Below are 25,682 nucleotides of genomic sequence, written 5' to 3' on the forward strand. Positions count from 1 at the left end.
CACTGGTTTTAATGAAGTTTTCATATGCCCTTCTGTGACAATACTGCAACAGGAGAGTCTTTGCCATCCTTGGTAAAATTCTGCCACTCGAGAGGAAATGGGTTTGTGGGTGACTCACTCTTTAACTTGCCTATAGGAAAGGTCAAATGCTGCAAAAGCAAGAGAATACAGAGACTCCTCAGCCTGTGATGTGACTGACATCTTTGTCTTCAGTAGAGTTAAGAGTGGGCTTCAAATTCAGACAAAATTTGGACTTGAATTTTTTCCCTTTCAATGATAGGAAGACACATAAAAAAGGGATTTCAGGACAGCTCCCTTAGTTTCAGAAACTTCTTTTCTTGCATTTTTTTTTCAGACACTTGGTAATATAAAGCAAAATTTTGTATTAAAATATATTATTTAAAAATCTCATGGGTTTTTTTCTTTTTTTAAACATTTGGATGCTTTATTGTTCTTTGATGCAATTATTAGACTTTTCCTTAGGTGAAAAAGCCCCATAAACAGTAAAGATTTATGTTCCAATCTAGTAATGCAATTTAAAGTGATGTAAAGGATCTAAAATTAGGTAAAAAAAAAAATCAATTCCTTTAATAATCAAGGGAATTGCAAGGAACAAAGCATTTGGTAAGTAGTATAAGCTGTGTGTAATTGTGATGGAAGATTCACGATACTTAAGCCTTAGGATATCACTTGAGGGAATGTTCAGGATCTTGGAAATCTTTGTAGTTTAATTAAAACATTATTGGTGTAAAAAGAAGCATAAAGTTATTCTGAGCATTTTAAAAGCAGTTGCTTCAAGAGGGTCTTTCCTCTGACACGTGCTTGCTGTTTCCATATGTGTGTTCCCAACTCTCTGTAAGGGTCTGATCTGCTTTCTTGGTGTGCAGCAGCTGTCGTGGTTTAACCCCAGCTGGCAGCTAAGCACTACACAGCTGCTCACCCCAGTGGGATGGGAGAGAGAATTGGAAGAGTAGAAATTACTGAAACTCATGGGTTGAGAAGAAGACAGTTTAATAGGTAAAGTGAAAGCTGCACACACAAGCAAAGCAAAATAAGAAATCCATTTACCATGGGCAGGCAGGCATTCAGCCATCCCCAGGAAAGCAGGGCTCCATCACATCTAATGGTTGCTTGGGAAAATGAACCCCATCACTCCAAATGCCTTCACCTTCCTTCTTCTTGCCCCTGCTTTATATGCTGAGCATGATGCCATATGGCATGGGATATCCCTTTGGTCAGTGGAGGTCAGTCCAACACTGTCCTGGCTGTGTTCCCTCCCAGCTCCATGTGAATCCCAGCCTACTCGCTGGGCTGGGCCTTGACTCTGTGTAAGCCCTGCTCAGAAAAACAAACAAACAAACAAACACACAAAAACTTCCCTGTTATTATCAACACTGTTTTTGCAAAACAAAGCATAGCCCCATATCAGGAAAATTAGCTTAATCCCAGCCCAAACCAGCACAGCACATCTGCTGGGGATAAGGCTCTCACATAAATCACTGAAACACCTTGATATATGAGGAAAATCTCTGATTTGGAGAGCCATTAGAATCATGCAGAAACACTGAAGAAATTCTCCTTCATAGCCATAAAATGATATTAACTGAGCAAATAATTTTGAATGGATACTTTATGTGATGTCTCCCCCTGTGTTTGCAGAATATCCATAAAGAAAGTGATAATGTGCTCAGTATATTTGCCATTTAATGAAAGTTAAGCAGCAAAAGACATTCTCCCATAAACATTAATTTCCATTTTTATTGCATACTTTTGACCAGCCAGTGGGTGTTATTTCTTCTTTCTGGTTTATCCTTATATGGCCAAAATCTTGTGGAAAGAGAATTTTCTCTTCTACTGGCATAAAAAATACTGTTTTGAAGTTCTGTTACTTGCTGCTCTTAAGGGAAAATATGGAGGCATTTCTTCTCTTTTTTGAGTGAAGACAGATGGGCCTGGTGTAATTATGGTTACCTGTACTAATCATCACCGGTTTTGGAGCAGATGCAGACTCTGTCCAGGGAAATTTACAGAATACATATGACTCAGCAGGCCAAATCTACTTTCTTATTTGTGTTAGAGAGAGAGAACATTAGGGCCACACTGTATATGTATTCTCTTCATTCCACCTCTCTTCTAGTAAATAATTCTAGACCAGCAGACTCCACTGTCCATAGCTGGCAGTAGGAGTGACATTGCAGTGCTGTCAAAAAAGGTTGGGAAGCTAGCCAAGGTGGAGCTGGGACAGAAGGAATGTGATAAGTTTGGCAAAGAAAAATAAATAGAAAAGGAAAGTCAGCACAGCTCTCTTAGTTTCTAAAAGGGTTTAATGAGAAACCATTGCTTACTGTGGTTTTTTGAGGGGGAACACTGGCTTCTGGCTTCTCAAGAGCTTCAATCCTGCACATTATTGTCTGAGCTGCCTGTGGGGAGGTGTTGGGGACAGTAAAACCTTGCTATATTCATAACTAATCTCTAATGATCTGTGTCCTTTTCTTACCTTTCTCATGGCTTTTGTGGTCCTCTATGACCATGCTCTTGCCACAGTGTCAATAATCCTACTAAATACTATAGAATAACTAGTCTAGGGGGATTAAAAAGTGCATTTTGGGTAGTTTGTGCTTTTCTAGCACAATATACCTTTGGAAAAATACTGCCTGTATCAGACCTAAGCTTTTGGCTCTGGAGGTGACAAGGATTTTGACTGTGGACTTCCACAGCTAGTCCAACCTTACTTTCACTCCAAAAGGGAAGCAGTTGGTCCCTTTTGATAATTGGCAAGATGAGCTGTTGTGCCAAATACCTCTTTTTTAATCAAAGAGCATGTGGGTACAGCTGCTGTGTTGGCAGTAGAGGATAAAATGAGTATTCCAAATCTTATCCTTGGGAAAGAACATTGGCTACTGGAAAAAGAATAGTTCCTCTTCAGTTTCACAGGAGCTTGCTCAGTCACAGCAGCTGTGTATTTAGACTTCATATCCTCTCTGAAAACAAGTGTTATTTGGGGTTTTGGTTTGGATCTTTTGTTTTGAGGTAAAAAAGGGAAACTTGCTTCAGTCTTACCTTTTGTGAGGTGTTGTAATGCGAATTGTCAGCATCATTGCCTGTCTTGTGATTACTTGGAGGTCATCTCTGAGTCCCTCAGACAGCAGGTTGATAATGAGCTTCATTACTTTGTGTGGGGACTAGGTTTTGAATTGGAATTAGTGAAGTAGGATCCAGTGCAGTAATTTGTACCTAAAAATTTGCTCATCTAAGGTGGAAGAGTATAGGAAATACTACAGCTTGTTTGGGTAAGCACAAACTGCGTGAAGGACAATGTGGAAGTGGCCTTCCAGCTGATGATATTTTCCCTTATTTTAAAATGAAGGTTGTAGGACAGATGCCTGTCTTGACTCCCCATGATCAGCAGGGAGACAGCTGGCCAGAGGTGCTGCTTGCTCTCTCTGGGTCACTGGTAAACACGATATTTACAGGCATATTTGTGGTCTGCGTGTAATCAGACCGAGGTATATGGGCATTTCTGAACTTATCTGAGAAGTGGTAGGAATTAACTGGACAGGCACAAGTGAGTGCTAATAGTTTTGTAGTAGAACAAACCACCAGCTACTATGTCTCTCCTATTTTCCACACCCTTTCTACCATAAATTACATTACCCAAATGTTTTAATTCTGATAGTCATAGTGCTATATGAAGCCAAAACTTAATTATCTGAGGAATTTGCCTGTGTCTGTGTGGTTTGACCTTAAGTGACAGCTGTGTGGGATATTTGAGATGAGTGGTAAAGGAAAATAAAGTGGAAAGTTTACAACTAGAAGGACAGAGACTAGAATGACATAACAAAGTATAGCATCCATCAGTGGTTTCCTCAGCCTAGTCTTCCATCAGACCAGGATAGAAGCAGGGCCACTCCATCCTTATTAACACTTAGGAAAAGTGAGGAACAGTGTGGTCTTTGAGTTGTTTGCTGTTTGGAAATGTCAGGTCCTTGGACAGAGAGGTTGGTCGTTGAGAAACTGAGGTGCAATTTGGCATTCTGCATTGGGGTAGTTTCAATCAGCTTGCTCTTTGGGTAGTCTCTTTCACCCTCTTAGAGCAAAAGACATTGTATTATTCAAATGCAAAGAAGTGCTCAGTTTCTCTTGATGTCAGGTCCTGATTTTGCTGACACAGTGGTGCTGGGTAAGATCATGTCAGACAGCTGGCTAAGCCAGACTAGATTGAAATGGTTTCTTCTTTCCTGGGAAGAGTTGGGTTTGCTCTCATGGAAGCTGGCTGACTGCTAGCTGTTAGGTAAACAATGCAGTTTTACACATTTGTTTGATATGTTCAGACACTATTGTGTATTTTACTGTAAATGAAAAAGATGTCAGAGTGACAGAACAGGGACGAGTTCCTCCCACTTGGGGTCTGTGCTGTGTCAGTTTAGGAGTTTTCAGCCTGTAGATGCTCGAGGGGCATTATCAAGGGTTCCTTGACTTTAGCTCATAAATGAAGGGTGAGCATTTCCTGAAACACACCACTGCAAATGGCACAGATTAAATAAAATTATTTTATACATAGCAAAAATCAAAATGCTTGAATAGTGGGTGAGAAATTGAGTGATATTTGAACAAAATATTTTGAGTTTTCATGCAGCCAGATTAAAAAGATGATTTTGTGTCCTTTAACCTTTGGTAGACTAAACCTAGTATAATCATAACTTCAAGCTGGTTTTGAGGTATTATTTTCTGGTTTTTTTTTTTCTTTGACAGAAATCTTTTGTGTGATCCTCTATCTAATTCTAAGGATAGTATTCTCTGTTTGTAGATGGGGACAACAAAATTAGGTTTTGATGTCTTGGAGCTTTTATCTTAGTGTTAGGGGAGTTTGAGGCTATTGTTTTGAAAAGTACAAAACATGAAACAATTTTTAAAGATAAGAAACTGAAAATGAGACTATTGGAAATAAGGCAATAGAAAATACAGCTTCTTCTGTGAGCTGTCTCTATGCTTATCACTTTAAATACTCGGGAAAGGCAAGGACAGCATCCAACAGAAAACACAAAATCCAGCAAAGTTAAAAACTGCTATATCTGTAGCAATTAAGAAACCCATTATATTGATATCAGACTAAGAGGTTTTACCAGAGTCTATTTCAATAAGTTTGTCACTAAACTACTTTTCATTTTCCTAGACGATTTCATGTAATGGGCAGATATGAAGTGTTTTCATTTTGGAGAGCAGGTTGAAGCTAAGACAGAATTTTTTCTAGCAGACTGCTAAATTTCACATAATAAGAAATACTAATTGTACTGGACAGCAGATAGATAAGCTGAGGCAACAAAAAAGGTTAGTACCCTTAAAATTGCACAGCAATTTTAATTAAAACTTTAATTTGAAAATATGGCAAACAAAAATTAGAATCCATTTTGAACAGTCAGGAAGTAAAAGCAACTTTTAATATTTCATTTTCTCAATACAATCTTTGATTGAATAAAATTCTGAGGGGGGAAAGAATCTCAAAATACCATTTGTCTGAGTTCAAAATGTATTCACTGACTGAAAGGATTTATTCAGGAATTCAAAATACTAAGGAGTGAAAGACAAGGTTTTAAACAGTCCTCCCTATTCTATTAAGCCACCTTTCTGCTCTGATAAATCATTATAACAACCAGACTTGCAATAATTTGTATAACCTTTCTTGAATGTCCCCTGGAGGAATGCATGGGAAGTACTACACCCCCATTAAAGATGTTTGTCTCTGTATTAATAGTTCTCTGTAGGCAGTGTGTAAGTGAGGTGTTCAAGAGCTTGCATTTTTGTTGGTAGAGTTAGACCAGCCAAAGTTGTCATTGGAAATGGCTTCCTGAAAAGCCCGTTATGGATGCAGGTCCCAGTTGGAATATGCTGCTTGTTTAATGGAACTGTGGTCTTCTACACTCTATCTTCCGCCCATAACATGCAGGAAATTGCAGTGATTTTTTTCCTTTTTAATCCTGAATTGTATTAACTGAGTTAACCGGACTTTCTGACACACTAGCTAACTCAGTCAGTGAAGGGAGTTCTGGAAGAATCCTGGCTTTGTTCAGTGTTAAAAAGAGAATAAGGGAATGTGATCTTAATGCTGTCATCTCAGAAGATGCAGCCAGGGTTCTCTTGGAAGAGCAGTGGTAGGATGTTTGGCAGCAGACATAAGCTGTAACAAGGAAAACTAACAATATATTGTTGTTAAAGATGGTGGTCAAATACTGGAAGAGAGGCCCAGAGAGGTGGTGGAATCCTCATCATTGGAGACAGCCAGAGCTCACCTGAACAACATCTGCTTTGAGCTAAGGCTGGTAAATAGAAATTGCCATAGATCCCTCTCAACCTAAATTACTCTTACTAGGCAACTGGCCTGTGTTAACTGTACTGAAAACCCAGTGCAATTTGACTGCAGCATTTGTCAGATGCTGAAGTGACTGAGAATTAAAGAGCTCCTTTGTGGTATCACTGGGAAATATGATGTAGGTATATTCAAACTGATCTGAGAATTTTCTTGGGCAATCTATTTCCCTTGAAAGCATAATCTTGGCAGAGGTCTGAAATGGTCATAGGTTACTTACCATAGATGGAAAATACATGGCTGCTCAGAAGCCAAAAAACAGAAGGAATAGAAAAAAATAAGCTGAAAATTCACACTGGAAGTAGCTAAATAAGAAATTCTGCAGTAATCATTTGACTGAAACAGTTTTCTTGCCATGCTGTAAAATGCCCATGTTGTTGTAAAAGGTAAAATTAAAAGCCAGGACAGGTAGGAAATTTAATTCATGTCAGGCTTTCTAGCTTATAGTAAAAATCTCAAGGGACGAACTGGCATTTTTCTACAGCAAGTCCTAAATATTTTCCTGTGTTATTCCTACCTTCAATTAAGTTAATGTTTAAGATGCCTCAGTGTGCTTCATTTAATAACATATTACACAAGTGAATCATTTGAAGAATTCTTCAGTGAAATATGGAAATAATTTTCAGGTAACATCAGCAAGTTAACATCTTATTTTGATGTACTGCTCAGCAGTTAATATCCCAGCTTGGTCTTTGTTGATGTATTTACTCCAAAGTTGAAGCAATTTAAACCTGTAAATGGTGTGACTGTGCATTCAGTCTCATTACAGACTTAATGCAACAGCAGTCAAGCACCTCATTATTGTATAACCCAATTTTTGTAGAGGGCAGAAATTATAGGTAAAATTTACATGTTGACTTCAGAGCATGAAGAGTGTCATCCATCATTCCCTGGGTCAGAGAATTGCTGTATTCTTTGTAATTGAAAAAGAATGCTTATGACTGAAACAGCAAAATTCTTGTAAAAGTGCATATCTTTTCAAAATGTTTTGGAAATTGTTAGTACTTTTTTCCCACAGGTATCCAAGGGTGGATTTGATACGATAAGGAAGTTACAAAGGTATCTGTCGGTGAGATTTTGATGGACATGCATTGGGTGGGGTGATTTGTGAGGACATGCATTTACTATAACCCAAGTTCTCTATTATTAATTTCTGTGGGTTTTTTGCTTCTTTTCCTTTCCAAACACCTTTACCTAAGGGGGTTGCTGACACTAGAGAATAAAATAAAACCCAAATCTTCTACTAGTTAAAAGGAACAAAAATCAAGATATTGGATTCCATACTTATGAAGGCCTTTCAAATCTCTTAATTTTGGAGTTACCCTATACTTGTGTACACTTAAACATGTTCATGCATTAGACCAGTAATTACATGAAATTATGAAATTATAATTATTTTTAAGTTATGAAAAATATCTCTGTCTATTAGTTCTATTTGTACTGCATCAATGCAGATCAAGAGTAGGACATAGATAAAAACACAGTGCATGGGAAATGCCTTGTATCACTGAAGAATTCAAAGACTGATTTGATTACTCTTCATTGGTACAGTTGCATTTTGGTTACTGTCAACATGCATTTTCGTAATTCTAAATATATGCAGGTATAGAGGAGCCCAATGGCTATCCATTCAGAGTATAACAGAGATATAAATATTTGAATAAGGAGGACATTTCTTTGTGCTCTGAGCAACAATCATGTTTTAGCACAATCTAAATTTTGTGGCATCTGTCATGGAATATTTGGGACCCAGTTTAGTTATCAACACTCCTTTTTGGAAGGATGGGATATCTACTGAGGCTAGGTCTACTCTTCTGTGCTCTTAGGAAATATCACAGTGACTGCCTTACAATTCCTTATGTCCCTGATACTTTGCAGCTGTCTTTCAACAAACATTGTAAGAGATTAGATAGGGCAGGTGAGGGAAGGAATTAAGAGTTTCACAAGTCTAGAGAGAAAGCCTGGAAATTACTTTCCACTCCCAATTCATACAGAACTATGCCTTAGATAATTTGACCATAGTGATTGCATTTGTAAAGTGGAAACATCTGTCTGGGACTTCAATACCAGCCTCTTGTGTCTCTTCTCCCTTAAGTGCCATCACTGCTGGCTTATAGGCATTCCTTTCTCTCTGTTTGCAGTGGGTGGTTCATAGACTTTACTGTACTTTGTATAAATTTGTCCTTTAAAGACAGATGAATGTAGGTGAAGTCCTGTGCAATATGTGCCCAAATCGTAGGGGTATTGCTTATCTAGTGTGAATTTCATAAAATGTTCTTCTACCAGGCAATGATGTCAAGACCAGCAGGTCTTCCAGTATTTTTTGTGTTGCAGTAGGATTTCCATCAATACTGATTATGTGAGTTCATTTTTTATGTGCATCATTTTAGGAACTGAGAACCCCTTCCCTCTGCCTCTAACTCTGCAATCACTATAAGAGCTGAATTGTTCATTTTGCCCTTTTTTTGTACGCTTTCAAAGGCTGAAGGGAACTTGCAGATTTAAAAATGAAGACAACTCTTGTGTATACTCTCACAGGTTCCTTTTAGGAGTCCTCAAGGGACAACCTCATGTCAGACAAAGTTTTATAAAAGACATTCCAAATATCTTGCTTCTTATTTTTATTGCTGGTTGACAACATACGTATTTCTCACACCTCAAGAATTCCCGAGGGAGAGAAACTCTTGAAAATTCTTGGTGGCTTGGATTTCTAGAGCTTGTTTTTGAAAGTGTTATTTAACCAAAATCTTGGCACTGTGTCAGAAGGAAGTAGGTCTCCTATAACATTGCTGACAAAGCTCTGTTGCTTCCAGGGCCCAGGTTAGGATCTCTGTGAGGCTGCGCTTTGTCCTGACGCGTTAGGACCCATCTGTGGTAGCTCAGTAGAGCACAGATCCTGGGAGGCATGGACACGCCAGCAGAGGAATGGCACGGCACTGGCACCAGCGGTACATTTGGCACTGGTAGGACTTTTTGCTGACAGCATGCTGCAATTCTTTTGTGAATCAATTTGATACCAAAAATAGCTACTGGCTTATTCAGAGACTGAGTCTGTCATGGTATGGTGGTACTGTGATTACAAAACACTCGCAATATGGAGTAGGTAGAGGAAAACCAGAATAAACTAGTATAAATTAAACTAGGAAGGAAATTAACACTCTCCATATAAATATAATTTGGCTGCCATGGCTCTTCTCATGCCTGCAGTTGGAGCTGCAATGATCGTATCCCTTGTCGATTTAGCTGAGACAGTGGCAATGTGTGCTTAGCCTAAGTCTCATGGGTGACTCTTCAAATACTTGATCAAGGATTTTTGGAAAGAAAATAGAAAGTAAGTAAATGACAAGAAGGCAGGAAAGGCTCACTCTAACTTAACTAGTGGTGCAAACCCCAGTATGTTGTCCCTGAACCTCTCTTGCGAAGGGAATGAACTCAGTGCTGGCTCCAGCCATCAGGTAAAGCCCCTGAGGGTGGGCAGGTTGCTCCTTGTCTGTCAAGAGTCCTGGGAGGCCATAGGAGTTCTGCTAGTTGCTGAGAAAGGGGTCAAGCTTGTTGGGGAAGCAGCTATGAAGTGAGAGAGCAGATGCTTGCAGCACTATCCATTGCTCCCTTACTTCTTCTCCTGCCCTACCTGACAGAGCAACTTGACTTTAAAACTCTGTCCCAGTTTTGAGCTCAATGTGGCCCCAGTGTAATTGATAAATTCAGTTTTTCTCACACTGCTAGGAAACTCTGAGCCAACTTACAGCAGATGTACCTTCTGGTTGCATTGCAAATGCAATAACTAAATAGTAAATGGAAATTTTTTCCTCACTGCTCTTCTTGATATGCCTGTCTTTGGATCAGGAGCAGGAAGCAGCTTCTCTTGTAGAATCAGTTTCATGCTGCAGGAAGAGCCACTCTAGCCATCTGTTGAGGAAAATTAGCAGTTTGCAATATGTTACATCTGTAAATGTATAAACTCTTCCAGGCATTATGTGTGTTTATACACATACTCTGGTGTAATTGAGTATAGCTAAGGAACACAACTTGCTGCTTCATTCCCAAGTAACGAGCCATACGACGAGGGGAAATGGCCCCAGGTTGCACTAGGGGAGGTTTAGAATTGATATTAGAAGAAAAAATATTCACCAAAAGGGTTGTAAGGCACTGGAAGAGGCTGTCCAGGAAAGTGGTTGATTCAGCATCCTGGCAGATGCTTAAAAGATGTGTAGATGTGGTGCTTAGGGACATGGATTAGTGGTGGACTTAGCAGTGCTGAGTTAATGGCTGGACTTGATCTTAGGGGTCTTTTTAACATAAACAGTTCTGTGATTCTCTTCTAGATGATAGACAGTGTGCTTTTGCAGGGTGGATAAAGGGTAATTATAATTTCGAATGTACATTATGCAAGTGCAAATGACAAGGCAAGGATTAATGTAGTAGACTATGCATCTGTCTTGTTCAGAATTGTCTAATTATTTCAAGAATTATTTTGCCTCAAATGTTCTGAAGGTTCTCAGTTGGATTTATTTTATATCAGAATTTTGACTGCTGCACCTTAGAGTGCTGGGATTATTTGATTTTGTTCCAGGCTTATCTTTCTTTGAAATATAGCAAAATGTCCACTTATTTAAGATTCTTGCATAAATAACTATGTTATAAAGCTTTGTTTCTTGCTAAGGCACTTTTATTTTCCCTCTAATACCTAATTGAGAGAATGAATTTTTAAAAAGCAGCAAACACATATCCTTGTAGTGCATATACTTTTGTTCCTGTGTTGATATATCACTTAGAGCAAGCAGCAAGCTGAAGTGACAAGCCTAAGAAAATTGTAATGGCTTTTAGTGATAAGCAGTCACATAAGTGTCATGGTAGTAGCTTTGAAATTGTTGATTAGAGAGATTCAATTACATTTCTCTGATTTACTAGGCTTACCTGTCACTTATATTTGCATACTGCTTGCATATTGTAGGTTTGAGTATTTGTGTGTGTGTAACTCCACAGTGTGGTGTTTGAAGTGAATTCAATGGTCTGAGCTTTTCCATGTATTGGTGCTTAATCCCTGCTCTTACAGCTGCCTATGCTTCAGGTATTCTCTCAAGAGTTGCACAGACTCAAGCCAGACTCTGAGAACCAATACTCAAACCAGCAGGCAAATAACTTACTAGTGGAACTCTGAATTTTGCTGGGGTTTCATATTATTCAGTTCTGCTTATAAATCATCAGCTCCACGAGTCATGGTATAGAACATTGTGAACTTAGGTGGCATTTCTTTCTCTTGCTTTTTAATTATGTTTTTAGTGTTTATAATGGTGAGAAAGGACTGTAGAACATCAGTTCTAATTGCTGTGTAAATAGAAATGAAATGAAGAGCAAACCCACTTCTGTTCACGTTTTTAAGGGAAAATATGCCATTTCATGATTTGGAAGAGGAACATTGGGACTATTCAATGCTTTTGCTTGACAGTATTGAGTTGCAAGTGAAGGCTTTGGATAGGCATATTTAAGGAAACAAGAATGGATAAGAGGACAATTGTGTGTGTTACTGTCTCAGCATATAGATGAGCCAGTTGGTTTTCTCTCTAGCTTCTACACTGCTCCAAATAAAATCACTCTGTTTATCCTATTAAACCAACACACCGTCTTAGAAGGTGCCATTTTATAAACAAGACCAAACACACACCCTCTGTGGCCAGCCTGAGAGTCAGCCTTGCTGCAGGAGAGGCAGATTCCTTTGTGACTGGTGCAAATCCAGAGAATGAAGCAGACTTTGGATTCTGTGGAAAAAAAAATTCTCTTTTGCTTTTCCAGTAAAAAGCATTGAGACTGCTTTCTAGTAGGGGAGTTGTCTACATTTATCCTTAGGAAGGTTATTTTGATCTTGTATTTGTTCAGTCTCCTGTTTTTTGTATTAGTGAATTTTTGATTTCTCTTCCCCTGCATGTTTTACAGCATTGTAAGAAGGAAGACAGTGGGAACTTTGTGAAGTAAGAGGTGACTGATGGCATTAGCTACATGCTAAAGGAGCCAGGGCAAATCCTAGATTTTCTCTTCCAGTGGAGGATAATAAAATATATGTATTTTAGCGCTGACTCCTACAGGTGCTTTGCATTGCATTGAATCTGACTTCAGTGGGAGCCACTCAGAGTATCCAGAACCAGGCATATTTGAGGATCTCCCAGTGCTCCTGTTATTGTGGGGATTTTACTTCTCTTAACTAAAATGGGATTATTTGTTTCTTTACTGCGTTTATTGCTCATTTTTCAAAGGCCTTTGTCAAACTCTGGTAGGTGTAACTTTAAATGAATCTTCGTTAATAGTTGTCAGATAATCAAAGTGGAGGAGGAAAAATTGTATTTTTAATTGCACGAACTATCCTGTGGAGGGGTCTAGCTAACCTATTGACTTTTCATTACATAATAATTCATATTCAAATTAATTTTGGCAGCTTGCATTTTGTCTGTATTATCTATGATTATTTAAAATTCTGTAGCAATTTATTATATAACTGATGTTGACCAGGATAATTTTTTAATGCAAACAGGAGGAGAGTCTTGTGTAGTGATTTGAGATATGGCTGAAAACCAGAAGTCTAGGAGCATGGTCCAAGATAAGTAATTGAATTGCTCTGTTATAAGATAGCACTGATTGTTCATGAGGAGTTTCCAGAGATGCAGAGAGAAAGACCAAGGCAATGGCCACAGCAGCAACAAAGATTAGACATAGTGAAAAAACCTTAATACATGTAGTAATAAAGATAGGTCTGCTTTCCCTGTCATGCTGGGGTCTCTGTTCAGACCTGGACAAGCCAGGTGTCTTAGTGAGCTCCTGATTAAGCACATGGAATATTAATTTAATGAACTTGCTGAATCAGGAACTCCTGATGAATTCCCACCTTTCCTCATTTGTACAAAACCAATTTACAGCTGAATGTGAAGGGATGGATTTGCTTTTCACAGCCAAGAAAGCCTTAGTGCCAACAGCTGATACAGTAATTATTAGAGACTGGGAATTCCCAAATACATAAAATTTCTTAAAGAAAAATAATTACTTATCTCAATTACTGTCATTCCCTGAAGGGGTCCATGGCCTACATTCTGCTGGAGCTGAACAAGTTACTAAACAGAGGAACTTTAAAAAACTCTTCTACCTGAACACCCAGCATAATTTCAGCCTTTTCTATAAATCTTACTCTTACTGTATTTTTTTTTAACTTGATCTGAGTTTTATTAATTTTAAGCTTCTAACTGTAGACTTAGTTTTTATACTTCCTTTTATTAGACTTTAAAACCTGGAAGATCCAGAAACTGTAGTTAGAAAGCTTTCTGCCTAGAGAGTTAAACTGTTCATGTGTTTTGAATACTAAATGTCTCTCCCATTTATAATTTATAAGTGTAAATACGTAAGGAGCAGCAAGTGCCACAACAACCAGTGCCTTTAGGGCTGCTCTCTTTTGGAGGCACTTATTCACAGCTCTTATTCCATGTAACTCTACTATTAGTATTTCCCACCATGTGCACATACTGCAAACATCATTTACCTTTCCAGGAGCAGACTCTTGCTGTTTACTCCTGTAGAAGCAGACAGATGCTATTAGCTCATTTTCATTTCATGACCAAAGTGGCAGTAAAATAATTCAGACACAGCTCTCAACATAGGGCGATGGGAAGCCTGCAACCCCCAAATTCATTTGCGTGTAGTTTGGTCTGGAGTACAGGTTTCTAAATAATGAGACCTTTCCCTGAATGCAAAGCACATTGGTTACTGCTTTTAATCTCAGCATCTTTCTCATTTGCTGCTTATTGCCTGGAGGTGAGGCTGAGTGCAAATGTTCCTCTGATTCTTCACAAGGGGCTGTAGAGAGCAATCTCTTCATTTTTCACCCAGACAGCTTGCAGAAAAGCTTTTTGACCACTGTGTTTGTGTAGGAGGGCAAAATGATACTGTTGGTAAAGGAGTAAACTTGAAATCAGAATCCAGATATATTTATTGGTGAATCTAGGGAGCCTGCTTCTGAGTTTGTGGTGAGGTTATGTGGATCACCATTTTGTAATAAGTTGGATCTTCTTGTGTGAGCTGAATTCAAGTAATTTAGCTCCTGGAGAGAGGCTGGTTGTACTGGTTGTGTTCTGTGTCACAAAGATCCTTACTTCTGCAGGCACTAGAAAATGGAACATTTTTTAAGTCATTTAGTCCCCCTGAATAAAGAAAGATGTAGCTGTCAAATGTGTAATACTGATTTTCATTGTAATCCAGTTATCACGGCAGGCACAACTTTCTGAACTCGTGTGCTTTTAATGAAATACCTACACATCGGAGCCTTTGTAGCACTACTTTGTACCAGAAATGCTGGAGTTGTGTATATATTTTGATTTTCTGTATGGCTATGGAGCCAAGAGCCTCAAATATTCAATTAGTTCAATATCGTATCACAGAGACAATCTTTATCTTAAAAAGTTTATAATTTGATTGTTTGCTGCTTAGTCACAGAGTAGGAGAGGCTGGAAAGGACCTCTGCAGATCATCTGTTCTTAGCCTGTGCTCAAAGTAGGCTGCTCAGGGCCATGTCCAGACAAGTTTTGGATATCTCTGAAGATTAAAACTCAACAAGTTCTCTAAGAGGTATGTTGCAGTGCTGAACCAAACTTAGAGTGAAAAATGTCCTTTTCTTTAATCAGAATTTAATGAATTTCAGTTTGTGCCAGTTGCCTCTTGTCCTGTCACTGGGCACTACTGACAAGAATTTGGCTTCATGCTTCCCCATCTCATCACATGTATCAGTAAGATCACTTTGAGCTGTAAATCTCTTTAAAAGGGTCAAAAGAGCATCCTAATTTCTAGTAAATGAGCTCTAAGTATGCCAGATATAGAGCGTGTTTGAGAGACTGGAGACAGAGACCTATCTTCAAGGTTCTCACCACTTTTTCTTTGTAGCTGACACATTCTTTGGTGGGTTTGGTTTGGGGTTTTTTTGTTTGTTTGTTTGTTTTCCTTTTTTGTTTGTTTGTTTTTGTGGGTTTTTGTTTTTGTTTTGTTGTCTTTTGTTTTCCTTTGGTGGTTTTTTTGGTTGTTTGTTTTTTGGGTTTTCTTTGTAGCCTAGTACATTTCAATTTCAGCATAGTGCAGTTTTAATTTTTTTCCCAGTACTGTTTTCTTGATGTTTCACCATGGAGAGGTGAAAACATAAAGTCTGTTTTTGCTTCAGTCTAGCACTAGCTAATAAATTTGTGTGGGAAGCATATGATCCACCACTTTCCTGTTTTCCTAAGGGAATGAGAGAGAATGTATGCAATGATGAAATGAAAACTTTACAAATACATGACCTATCACTTACTTTTTGTATGTGTTTTATTGCTTTTCTCTACTGGGCACAGCTCTTGTTCAGTGAATATCAAAACTGTGTGGACATTGAAGGAATAACAAGGTTCTAATGAACTGAAAAAGGAAGAGCTTGTAGCAAAGAAAAATGAATAAATTTTTCCTCCATCAATAATGTACATAGTTAATTGACAAAAAGCTTCTTATGCAATCTAGCTTCTCTATGTTTGTGCAAAACAATACCATTTTTAGCCACTTTCAGTGGGCTCAAAATCTGTTTTCCAGGCCTCCAGCTTCCTGGTGATGTGACATCAGCACAACAGCCCAAGCTGGTGATTATATTAAAAGAAGAATATAATGAGGCAAAAGAATAAGGCTGTGCCTTGATCTTTTCCATTGATAAATTTAGAACTTACAAAAGCTAAAATAATAGTTGTAGTGATGAAAAGAAATATAATTTTTATACTTACCTGCTGTTCTGAAAAACCAATGTATAATTATTGTAGGAGGAAGAAAAATACATCTCTCCCCCTCACTCTGCTACTTTTTCCTCTTTTCTTCAGTGTTGAAATCATCCAGTTTAATTAAATCACCAACCTATTTCTGCACAAAGGATGACATTTTATTAATGATGTATGATGTGTATGAGACAGAATTAACCCAATTTTCAAATGGATTTCAATTTGGAAAGGGCAACATGTAAAAATGTCTTGTAAATGTGTGGGATGAGCTTGTTGAGTAGCTTTCTGAAGGAGATGGGATTACAAAATGATGAATAATTAGACAACAGTCTCTCCAGTCCCCGGCTTTAAAATGTACCCCAATATCATTACCTTTTCCATGTGTTGTTTAGTTTTGCCTATTTTCTCAGTCATGTTCCTGCTGTTTTGTAGTAAATCCTAGCAGTAAATCCAAGGAGCAGTAGTTTAGATGACAATATTTACAAGTAACTTGTAAATAGGAGGGGCTGAAGGTGGTTGTTTTGGTCTTAGGATGTTAGGCACTGTGTTTGTGAGGCTCACGTTTCAAATATCCCTGTAGAGCCTGAGGTTCAGAGAATGGTTGGGGTCCACTTGGGCTCACTTCACTTATATCTGAATGGGGTAGTCACAGCAGATCAATGTTCATATAGTAAGTTTTTGTATAGATTTGAAGAATTGTAAGTTGTTAACAAGCTTTTATCCCTTCTGCCAAGGGAGCAGATAATCTGCCTCATCAGACTTACCTTTCTCAAATTTAAATGAAACTCTATTGCCAGGTCCCCTTCCTCTGAATTGAGAAGTACCTTTCTAATTTTACCTTTCTAATTAATAGGAAAACTGGATAGGTGTGATGTTGCACATTTTGAGTTTATTTTTAACTAAGCAGATTTGGGGGAAAAAACCCTTCACTTTCATTTCCATATCTCTGAAATGTAATTTTTATCAAAACAGTTAGTTCAAAAATCATTAACCCCTGAGAACATGGTGCTGTGGAATAGACAGTGAAAAGGTTTGAAACAGATGGCTAAAATGTCTTGCTGATAAAATGGCAAGACAAATCTGCCTGCTAGAAGTATGAGATTCATTTTTTGTGGCTCCTATGTATGGAATAAAGTGATGAAGGCACTAATCCATGTATTAGGAAGCGAATTTTTAAAGGGTCAGGCTGTGAAGCTCAGAGCAAATATGCAAATTAGAGTGTTCCCATATTCTTTATTGATGCAAAAATGGTCATATAGGGATTTTTGGTAAGCTCTGTGTTAAAATATTTTTTTTGCTCCTGTTGAGAGAAATTCTTGAGCTACAAGATTGGTGGTGGTGGTGTTCACAATGAAGTAAGGGTTGGAGGTCCCTGTTATTCCAGCTCTCTGTGCTCATGTAACTCTGATTCCTGACCCAAAAGAGCAAACACTCCACAACAACAAGTCATGGCAGCATAAATATCCTGCCCTTCTGTATAGAACATCAATCTTGGCTACTTGCTTAGGAATGGAGACAGGGAAACAGTGAAATGTATTTTGGAATTTAAGGTTGGTATGAAACGGGTCTTCTATGGCATTTATGCCAAAAGTTTATATAAGAAGAAGTGCATACTCTTTAGAAGAAATAGAGGGAAATAAAAGCAGATTGCAGGAGTGCTGGACAAATTTAATTTACTTTTGTCAACATATTATCATAATAAATACAGAATTACCATCCTGTCAATCTGTCCTTTGGCCTGGAGAAATGTAGCTCTATAAGCAGGAGCAGAGCTGGAAGTTGAGATCACAGTTCATCCCCAGAGTTCAGAGGCATGGTGGAAAATTTCGTTCTGAACTTGGCTTACTTATAAGCATATTAAATGATTGTTTTTACTATAGGTATTCCTTTGATTTTGTTCTTTCCCCTCATGCTCTGGTTCTCATTCACTGTTACTGTCTAGAATTGGCTTCTGTGTGGAAGGAGAGGCTGTACCTTGTGTGCACCATCCTTAACAGACCTTTTCTCTCTTTCAGAGCAAGGAATGAAGAAAATGAGCAACATCTATGAATCAGCAGCCAATACCCTGGGAATATTTAACAGCCCATGCCTGACTAAAGTGGAGTTGCGAGTTGCATGCAAAGGCATATCAGACAGGGATGCCCTCTCAAAACCAGATCCTTGTGTCATCCTTAAAATGCAGTCGCATGGCCAGTGGTTTGAGGTGAGTGTTTAATAAAATAAAATTAATTCTTCTGGCACTTTAGGATGGCATAGACAAACAGAGGCAAAATTGAAATAAGCAAGAACAGTAAAGGGAAGAAGCAATTTGAAGCCTGTGGCATAATCTTGCAAGAGTGAAGGGAGATTTTCCATTAACCCTAACACAGTTTAAATCAGAAACTTTGAACTTCTCTTTGGAATCTAGATTAAAAATGAAGATGAATAAAGAAAGAAGCATCATAAAACTTTTCCCTTCAGGCCTTACTTTTTCATAAAAGCTATATAATAGCACAGATAATGATAGTGACCACAAGGCATTGGAATATAAAGAGGAATATTGTGGAAGAGAGGAGGATTTATCATTAGTTGGCAAGGGATTTGGTGACAGAGTAGCTTGATTTGCAAATTTTGAGCATTACAGTTGGATTCATTGTTGCAATTAGTAAAGCTAATGCATTTGCCTTATCAATTTGCCTTGTATTGTAGGTTGCATGTTTGATTAAAATCCTGCTTTGTTTAAAATAATGGAAATAATTTATTTGATAACTGGAAACATGACATCTTAAAGAAATTAATATTGTAACTATAGAACATAGAATGGAATGTAATATTTTTAAGGACATCTTGTTGGTTATTTTACCTAAAATTATAGTTGAGCGTTTGTGGTTAATCAAGTTAAAAGGTGCGACTTTAAGAAGAGAATATAAAGTATGTAAGAGAAAATGAAGAATTTATTAAATCCAGTTAATTTTTAGTACATATTCATCCCTATCTTTTCAAGAGTTTTAGCATTCAGCATAGGATTGTCTTATCTATGAAAATATAAAAAATAATAACGGTGAGCATATGTAGAAAGCAAAATCTTAAATTACAGATGAAAATATAGCATTTTCAGCCTAGTTGTCAACCAAGTTCTTCAGACTTATTCCAATTGTTTTGACCTATGAAATTTCTCAATTTCAGGCCAGCAACAACCTAGGAAAGTTAAGGGATTTTTGATGGTATTCTTCTTCTTTTCTTAGTTTGCTCTTGTGGACCACTAGACATATCCCTGGTAGAAAACCAGACTATAAATAAAAATAAAACTCTCACCATTGTTTCAGTGCTACAAAATCAGTGTGTCCACGTAATTGAAATTTAGGGTGATAGAATAGTTAGCCTAAAAAAGGGTAATTTTAGCTCTCTGTGCAGAAAAAAGCATTTAGCTTCACTGTCTGTAATCACACAAATAGTAGAAATTAACCAAGCAATGGATTAAAGGTCAAAATAAATGAAATGCCCCTGTTTGGAAAGGACACCATGAAAACTTTTATTCTGTCTCAGATCTCTGAATAACTTTGGGTTACTGCATTTACATACAGTATGTCTCTGGCAGGGTAAGTAGATGTAAATTATCTATTCTGATGTAGTAATGGAGATTCCCTTTATTTGATATGGTTTTTAATTTAGAAAGTGATTGTCCGAACAGAGCAAATCTTGCAGAACAGATCTGCCCACTGATAAAATTCTCATCTTACATCAGTTGCTCCTACTGTCTTGTGAGAATCCAGTCAATTCATTTTATTATGAAAAAGAAAAAAAATATTATATTAGTTCATGTTCCTATCAGTGCTGCAAAGTGAATGCCACTCTGCCATGGTGAGTATTTTCTGGCCAACACCTTAACAGAATTTTTAATTAAGTTCCTATTGCTGAGCTAAATTGAGCAGAGTCACTCAGGTATAGCTGGAGACATAATTTGGCTGGAAGAATATTCTGCTGATGGCAATCAATGATCCATCAAGACCTGAAAAAACAGACAAAGTAATAAATAAAAAATAATAAAATCCTGTTACCAGTGAAGTGAATATATTCAACATAGAGATCACTAAATGGCAACCCAAAAAAAAAAAAAAAAAAAAAAAGAGTAGAACTGAGGAGTGTGGATTCAGTGCCTTCATAAATTATCTTGAATTTTCAGATACCTGCCAGATACCTTGGAGATCCAAACGTGCTGTAGCAAGATGCAGTGTTACTGAAATGTACATAGTGATCAGGTACTCTGGTTGTGTGGAGGTTTTGTCAGCACAGAGTAGCTGAATTGAGGGTGTCCAAAATACAGGTTGTGGTCTGTGTAGGTTGTGCCCTTGCACATAAGTGCTTGTGAAATCCATGGAAAGTACTGAAGGCTGGCTCCATGGCTGCTCATGGGCCAGATGCAGCTGAAGCGTGTGGGCTTAGCCTGATGGGATTGCACTGTGCATGAAGTTAGAGATTCTGGGATACAAGGGAATGGAATATAATATTTTTAATGACATCTTGTTGGTTATTTTTACTTAAAAGGTATAGTGGAGTGTTTGATATTAATCATGCTGAAAGGTGTGACTTTAAGAAGAGAATATAAAGTGTGTAAGAGAAAATGAAGAAATTGTTAAATCCAGTTAATTTTGAGTGTGTATTCATCCCTCTCTTTTCAAGAGTTTTAGCATTCAGCATAGGATTGTCTTATCTATGAAAAGATAAAAAATAATAATGCTGAGCATATGCAGAAAGCCACTGTTCAGGTGCAGACAATCCCTGAAAGTCAGTGATCTGTGAACATTTGTCTCTGGGAGAATTTTGATAAAATATGCCTGTTGCTGAGGAATTTTTTTTTCAGTTCTGCAGTTCTGTGTGTGCATATGTGTGTGTTTGTGTAAATTATGCCACCCACACATGTAAATATAGAATGAAGATGTGTTGGTGCTCTTGTAGAGTGGGTAGGTGCGGTTTACAGAGATTGGAAATGACATCTAAGTATTCTTCTTCATTTTTTTTTTAATGTAGTTTTCCTGTTTTGTCTAGGTTTGGGGAGTTTTATGTGTTTTTTTACCAGACACAGAATTAGAGAGGTTGTAAGGGACCTCTAGAGGTTACATGGCTCATGTGCTGCTCAAGGGGGTACACCTAGAGCCAGTTGCCCAGGACTGTGTCAGAAAAGTTTGGAATATCTCTAAGGAGGGGGATTCTGCATACTCCCAGGGCAACCTGTGCCAGCACCTGGTCACTGTCACAAGTGAAAAAATATTTCCTAATATTCCTATGTTTCAACTAATGCACATTACCTCTGGTTCTGTCACTAGCCACCAGTGAAAAGAAGCCCAACTCAGTTGTCTTTGGACTTTCCCTTCTGGTTTTACATTTATAAGATGCCCCGAGTGCTCCAGGTGTGTCACCTGCAAACTTGCTGCAGGTACTTTCTGCCCCACCATCTAGGTCATTAATGAAGATCTTAAACAGGATCCAGTACTGACCTCTGTGCCCCACTGCCAGTCTCTGGAATTTGTCTTACTGACTCAGCCTCTGAGCCTGGCTGGCTTTCAGTCCACCTCACTGTCTGCTTGTCCGTTCCCTGGAGCAGCAGCTCCTCTATGAAGATCTTATGGGAGGCGGTGTCAAAGGCCTTACTGCAGTCCTGGTAGAAAGTATCTGCTGCTCTTCCCTCATCTACCAGGCCAGGTAGATCTATTTCATCTTAGAAGTTTATCCATTTGTTCAGGCATGACTTTTTCTTGGTTGGCTACTCATGGTGATTTTCTTATCCTTAATGTGCTTAGGATTAAGTGCTGTACCAGCTTCCCAGGAATTGAGGTGAAGTTGGTGGGCCTGTAGTTTCCTAGATGATTTGATGAGGGACACAAAACTCCTCAGTAGTAAAACCATAGGGAACTTGGGCAAATACTCAAAGAATTCTTGGTGCTATCCCCCATTCTGGGACAGATATGTTTGCTGTTTTTTTCTTCTTGTCTGGGTGATGTTTCTCTGTAAACAAACTGGCACATTCACAAGTGTGCACACACACCTCCCCCCTACATTTCCCTGTGTGTGCATGTTGGTGCTGGCTGAAAAGCACTATCTCCACTGGGCTAGAATGTAAACGATATGTTTTGTCTCCCAGGAAAATCGTCAGTTTACTCTATCTCACACCTGAAATCTAACATGACCATGTGTGATACAGCATAATCTTAAATTCTGCTGTATTTATGTACTAAAAGCCAATTTGCTGATACAGGGCTGAATTTTAGCTCTTCTGGCCATAACTTTAGGCAGGTGCACACTTGCAGGGTGCCCAAATGTTGTACTTAAACTCTTTAAGATAATTATTCAACGACTGTTTTTCCATCTTGATTTGAATGTGTTCAAGGAGTTTAAATACTGTACTAAGTTTCAGATGGTGAATGACAGAGGTACGTGATGATAAATTCCTTTGTTCCAATGATTGTTTTATACCCACCTAGAGTGTGAATGTCCATGTGTAATAAATGTTAACTGTTAACTAATCTGTAGCATTGGGGACTTCAGCTGAGATGTGCTGGCACTGGCATTCTCATTAATTCCTTATTCCTAAGAAAGTAGCTTGGCCCTGTTCACAGATGATCTGCATATGGCAAATATCCATAGCACATGTTATTTTGAAAGCTGAGTAAGTTGCAGAGCTGTGTCTGGTCATGCAAGATATACATGAGATCAGGAGGTGTCACACAGCCTGACTTAGCCAGATGGAATGTGATTTCTGGAGCTATGAAAAGAGAAGAGGAGCTTAGGAAGACAAGTAGTCAGGTTTGGGAATCAGGGAGGGCGTCCTGTAGTTGTTCTCTTCTGGCTTTCGGCAGCAGGACAGAGAGTGTCTGCTGCCTTGTGGATTTGAACAGCCAGCTGGAGGTTTTACATTTTACTCAAAGCTTTTATTAAACACCAGTAACTGCAGAGCAAATGAAGCAGCACCCAAAGACAACCTGCACTTGCTGAAATTCTTCTTGATGGACTTGGGTGAAATCATTAGAATAGATAAATTTTTTTACTGAAATTTTTTTTTTTTTTTTAAATAGTCTCTGAAGTCACAATTTGTGGAAAACTTGGTAAGCTTTGATAAAAATGTGTTGATATTCTTAAAATAAGTTATTCACTTATAATTCAGCATGACGTTTCAAGGATCAGCTTGGCAGGACTAAACAAACAAACCTGAGTTTTCTGTGTTTCCTTTTCCTTACACATCAACCTGCATATCCATCTGTATTTGCTTTTCCTCTTAGTCCTGCTGTCTCTTCTGTTTCATCTCTGAATTCCAGCATACTTCTCCTTCCTCTGCCTTTTCACCTACCTCAGCTCCCCATTTACATTCCCAGCACCTGCTGCCATGTTTCCCTTCTCTCTGTATTGGAGACTGGGTGAAATTCCTTGCCCCTTCCTAGCATGGGTGAAGGATCTGAACAGAAGACCCTGAAGCAGACTTCAGTTATTTGTTTCCATAGATACCCAAAAGTAGCTTTCATGTTATCCATCTGTGGCTGTTACAGCCCACTGCAGAAGCCAACAAGCCATGAAATAGGGGAGTCTGTGGGATGATATATTCCATGACTCTACCAAACTGTTCCAAAATAAACACAAAAATACTGTGAAGAGACAAAAATCCCCACACATGAAAATATGCATTGTTTGTAGTTCATTTTGATGAACAGGTAATAGATTAAGCATTTGGATTGAACTGGAAGTTTCAATGATTAGAAAGAACTACCACCAGCACCCAAATAGAAGGAGGCTTGAGGCTGTCAAACCCTATCGTGCATCTAGTTGCTGGTTGGTGACAGCAAACAAATGTGGGATCAGAGAAATATAGAAGTGTCTCTCCAGCTTGTCCTTACAGCTCTCAGTGATCTGCAGCTCAGGGAGTTCTTAAACAGGAATTTATACCTTTGTAATTGTAAAAAAAATGTTGGTAGAATAACTTTCATAACTTAGTTGAAATAATTTTGAAAGTTTTGTATATAAAAGATAAGATTTTAGGATATCCTGGGACATAAGTGTTCAGCAGCTTAAGTGGAGGTTGAATAAAGTAATTTATTGTATTTTTTGAATTTGCTTCTTGCTGATTATTTAACTTTCTTTTTCCTGTATTAAAGGAGACACTGAGAAAATCCCTGTTCATTTTCTCAATACCATTTGGAATTTTATTCTTCTGATTTGTCCATGACTGTATAAAAAGGCATTCTTTATTTTGAAGATTCAGCATACCTAACTTATCACAAAACATGAATTTGTTTGGGTAGTTATTTGAACTATGTTTTCTTCAGAGTATTGCAGTGATTTCCACAGTGATTTCTGAGCAGTGATTTGGGATTTATTCTCTACTTTAAAGAACTGCAAGGCTTCATGGTGGGCTTATTGGAAGTTTTATGGGTTTGTTTTTTTTTTTTTTTTAATAATTCTCTAGTCAATGCTAAAGCAGATTCTAGATACTATTTTTCTGATTTCACTTTTAAGATTCAACTTGGTGAAGAAACATCCTGTATGAAATTAATTGTAAGTAATGGGGTTACAGTAAGATGAACATACCATTTTAGGAAGATTTTTCTCTGACAAAGAAAGGAACTTACAAAGTTCTGATTAAATGTTTTATATCAGATTGTGCCAAATTTGGTTGCAAGGAGATGTTTTCACTGAATGGAGATTATGAAATTAGCTCTTTGTGAAGAAGCTTCTGATTCATTTGCAGATTTGGGAGTTTTTCTCTTCTGGATGTACAAGAAGACTGATAATTAGAAATGCTACTGCAAGTTCTCTGGCCAAAGCTTAGATCAAAGTCTTTAATGAAATACTAGATCTATTGTAAAATTGAATTCATGCAGATCATGGTTGATAAAAGCCAATGGGAAAGAATTGAATTTTTAATTGAAATTATCAAAACTTTCATCAGGAGATAAAGGCAATGGGATTTTTTCTAACTAAGCCACAAGGTGGCCAAGGTCCTACCTCTCCTGACTCAGGGCTGGCAGCCAAGTTGATTGTCCCCTCCTGCCCAGATCATCCAGGCCTTCAGAGCACTTGGTCTTGTATGAGCGCAGGTCTATGCCCTGCACAACTTGCAGGTGATCATCTGTGAGTGCAGCTTTTGATTTGTGAACTTTGGGCCTAGAAAGAAATGAGAGCTGCATTCACTTCCCAAGGGATGCTCCTGCTGGAACAGGAGAAACATCCTTTTTCTCCTGATTCACTTCCCAAGGGATGAGTCACTTCCCAAGGAATGCATTCAGTTCCCAAGGAATGTTCCTAGAAGATGGTGCTTAAGAGATTTTTAGGTGCCATTAGACTTATCTTGTTTTCACCCATCCCACTGAAAGCTGTGATTTTATTTACACCATAGAATTGTGCCTGTGTATATGCCTTTGTGGTTTATTTCATCCTCATAATTCAATATCATACTTTTCTTTCTCCTCTTTCATCAAGTCTCTCTAGATGCTAATGAATGTTTCTTTGCTCAAAACTGTTTGGTAACCTCAGTTGCTGCCAAGATTTGCTTTTAGCTTCTGCTTTCTGTTCCTGGTACATTTCCTTGAAGT

General features: G+C 38.1%; 1 protein-coding gene across 2 annotated transcripts in view; it reads left to right on the forward strand.

Annotated features, from left to right (window-relative positions):
* CPNE4 (copine 4) overlaps nt 1-25,682 on the forward strand; it is a 226,561-nt gene that overhangs the window by 31,433 nt on the left and 169,446 nt on the right. Inside the window, exons 2-3 of one of the 2 annotated variants that reach the window (XM_021531234.3) lie at nt 9,178-9,327; nt 18,141-18,328. In XM_021531234.3, coding sequence (XP_021386909.1) covers nt 9,270-9,327; nt 18,141-18,328 — 246 coding nt within the window. In that variant the 5' untranslated portion in view covers nt 9,178-9,269. The remainder of the gene's footprint in view (nt 1-9,177; nt 9,328-18,140; nt 18,329-25,682) is intronic. The other variant, XM_031503894.2, reaches the window with a different exon arrangement.

Source organism: Lonchura striata, chromosome 1 (assembly GCF_046129695.1).
Source record: "Lonchura striata isolate bLonStr1 chromosome 1, bLonStr1.mat, whole genome shotgun sequence".
NCBI lineage: Eukaryota > Metazoa > Chordata > Aves > Passeriformes > Estrildidae > Lonchura > Lonchura striata.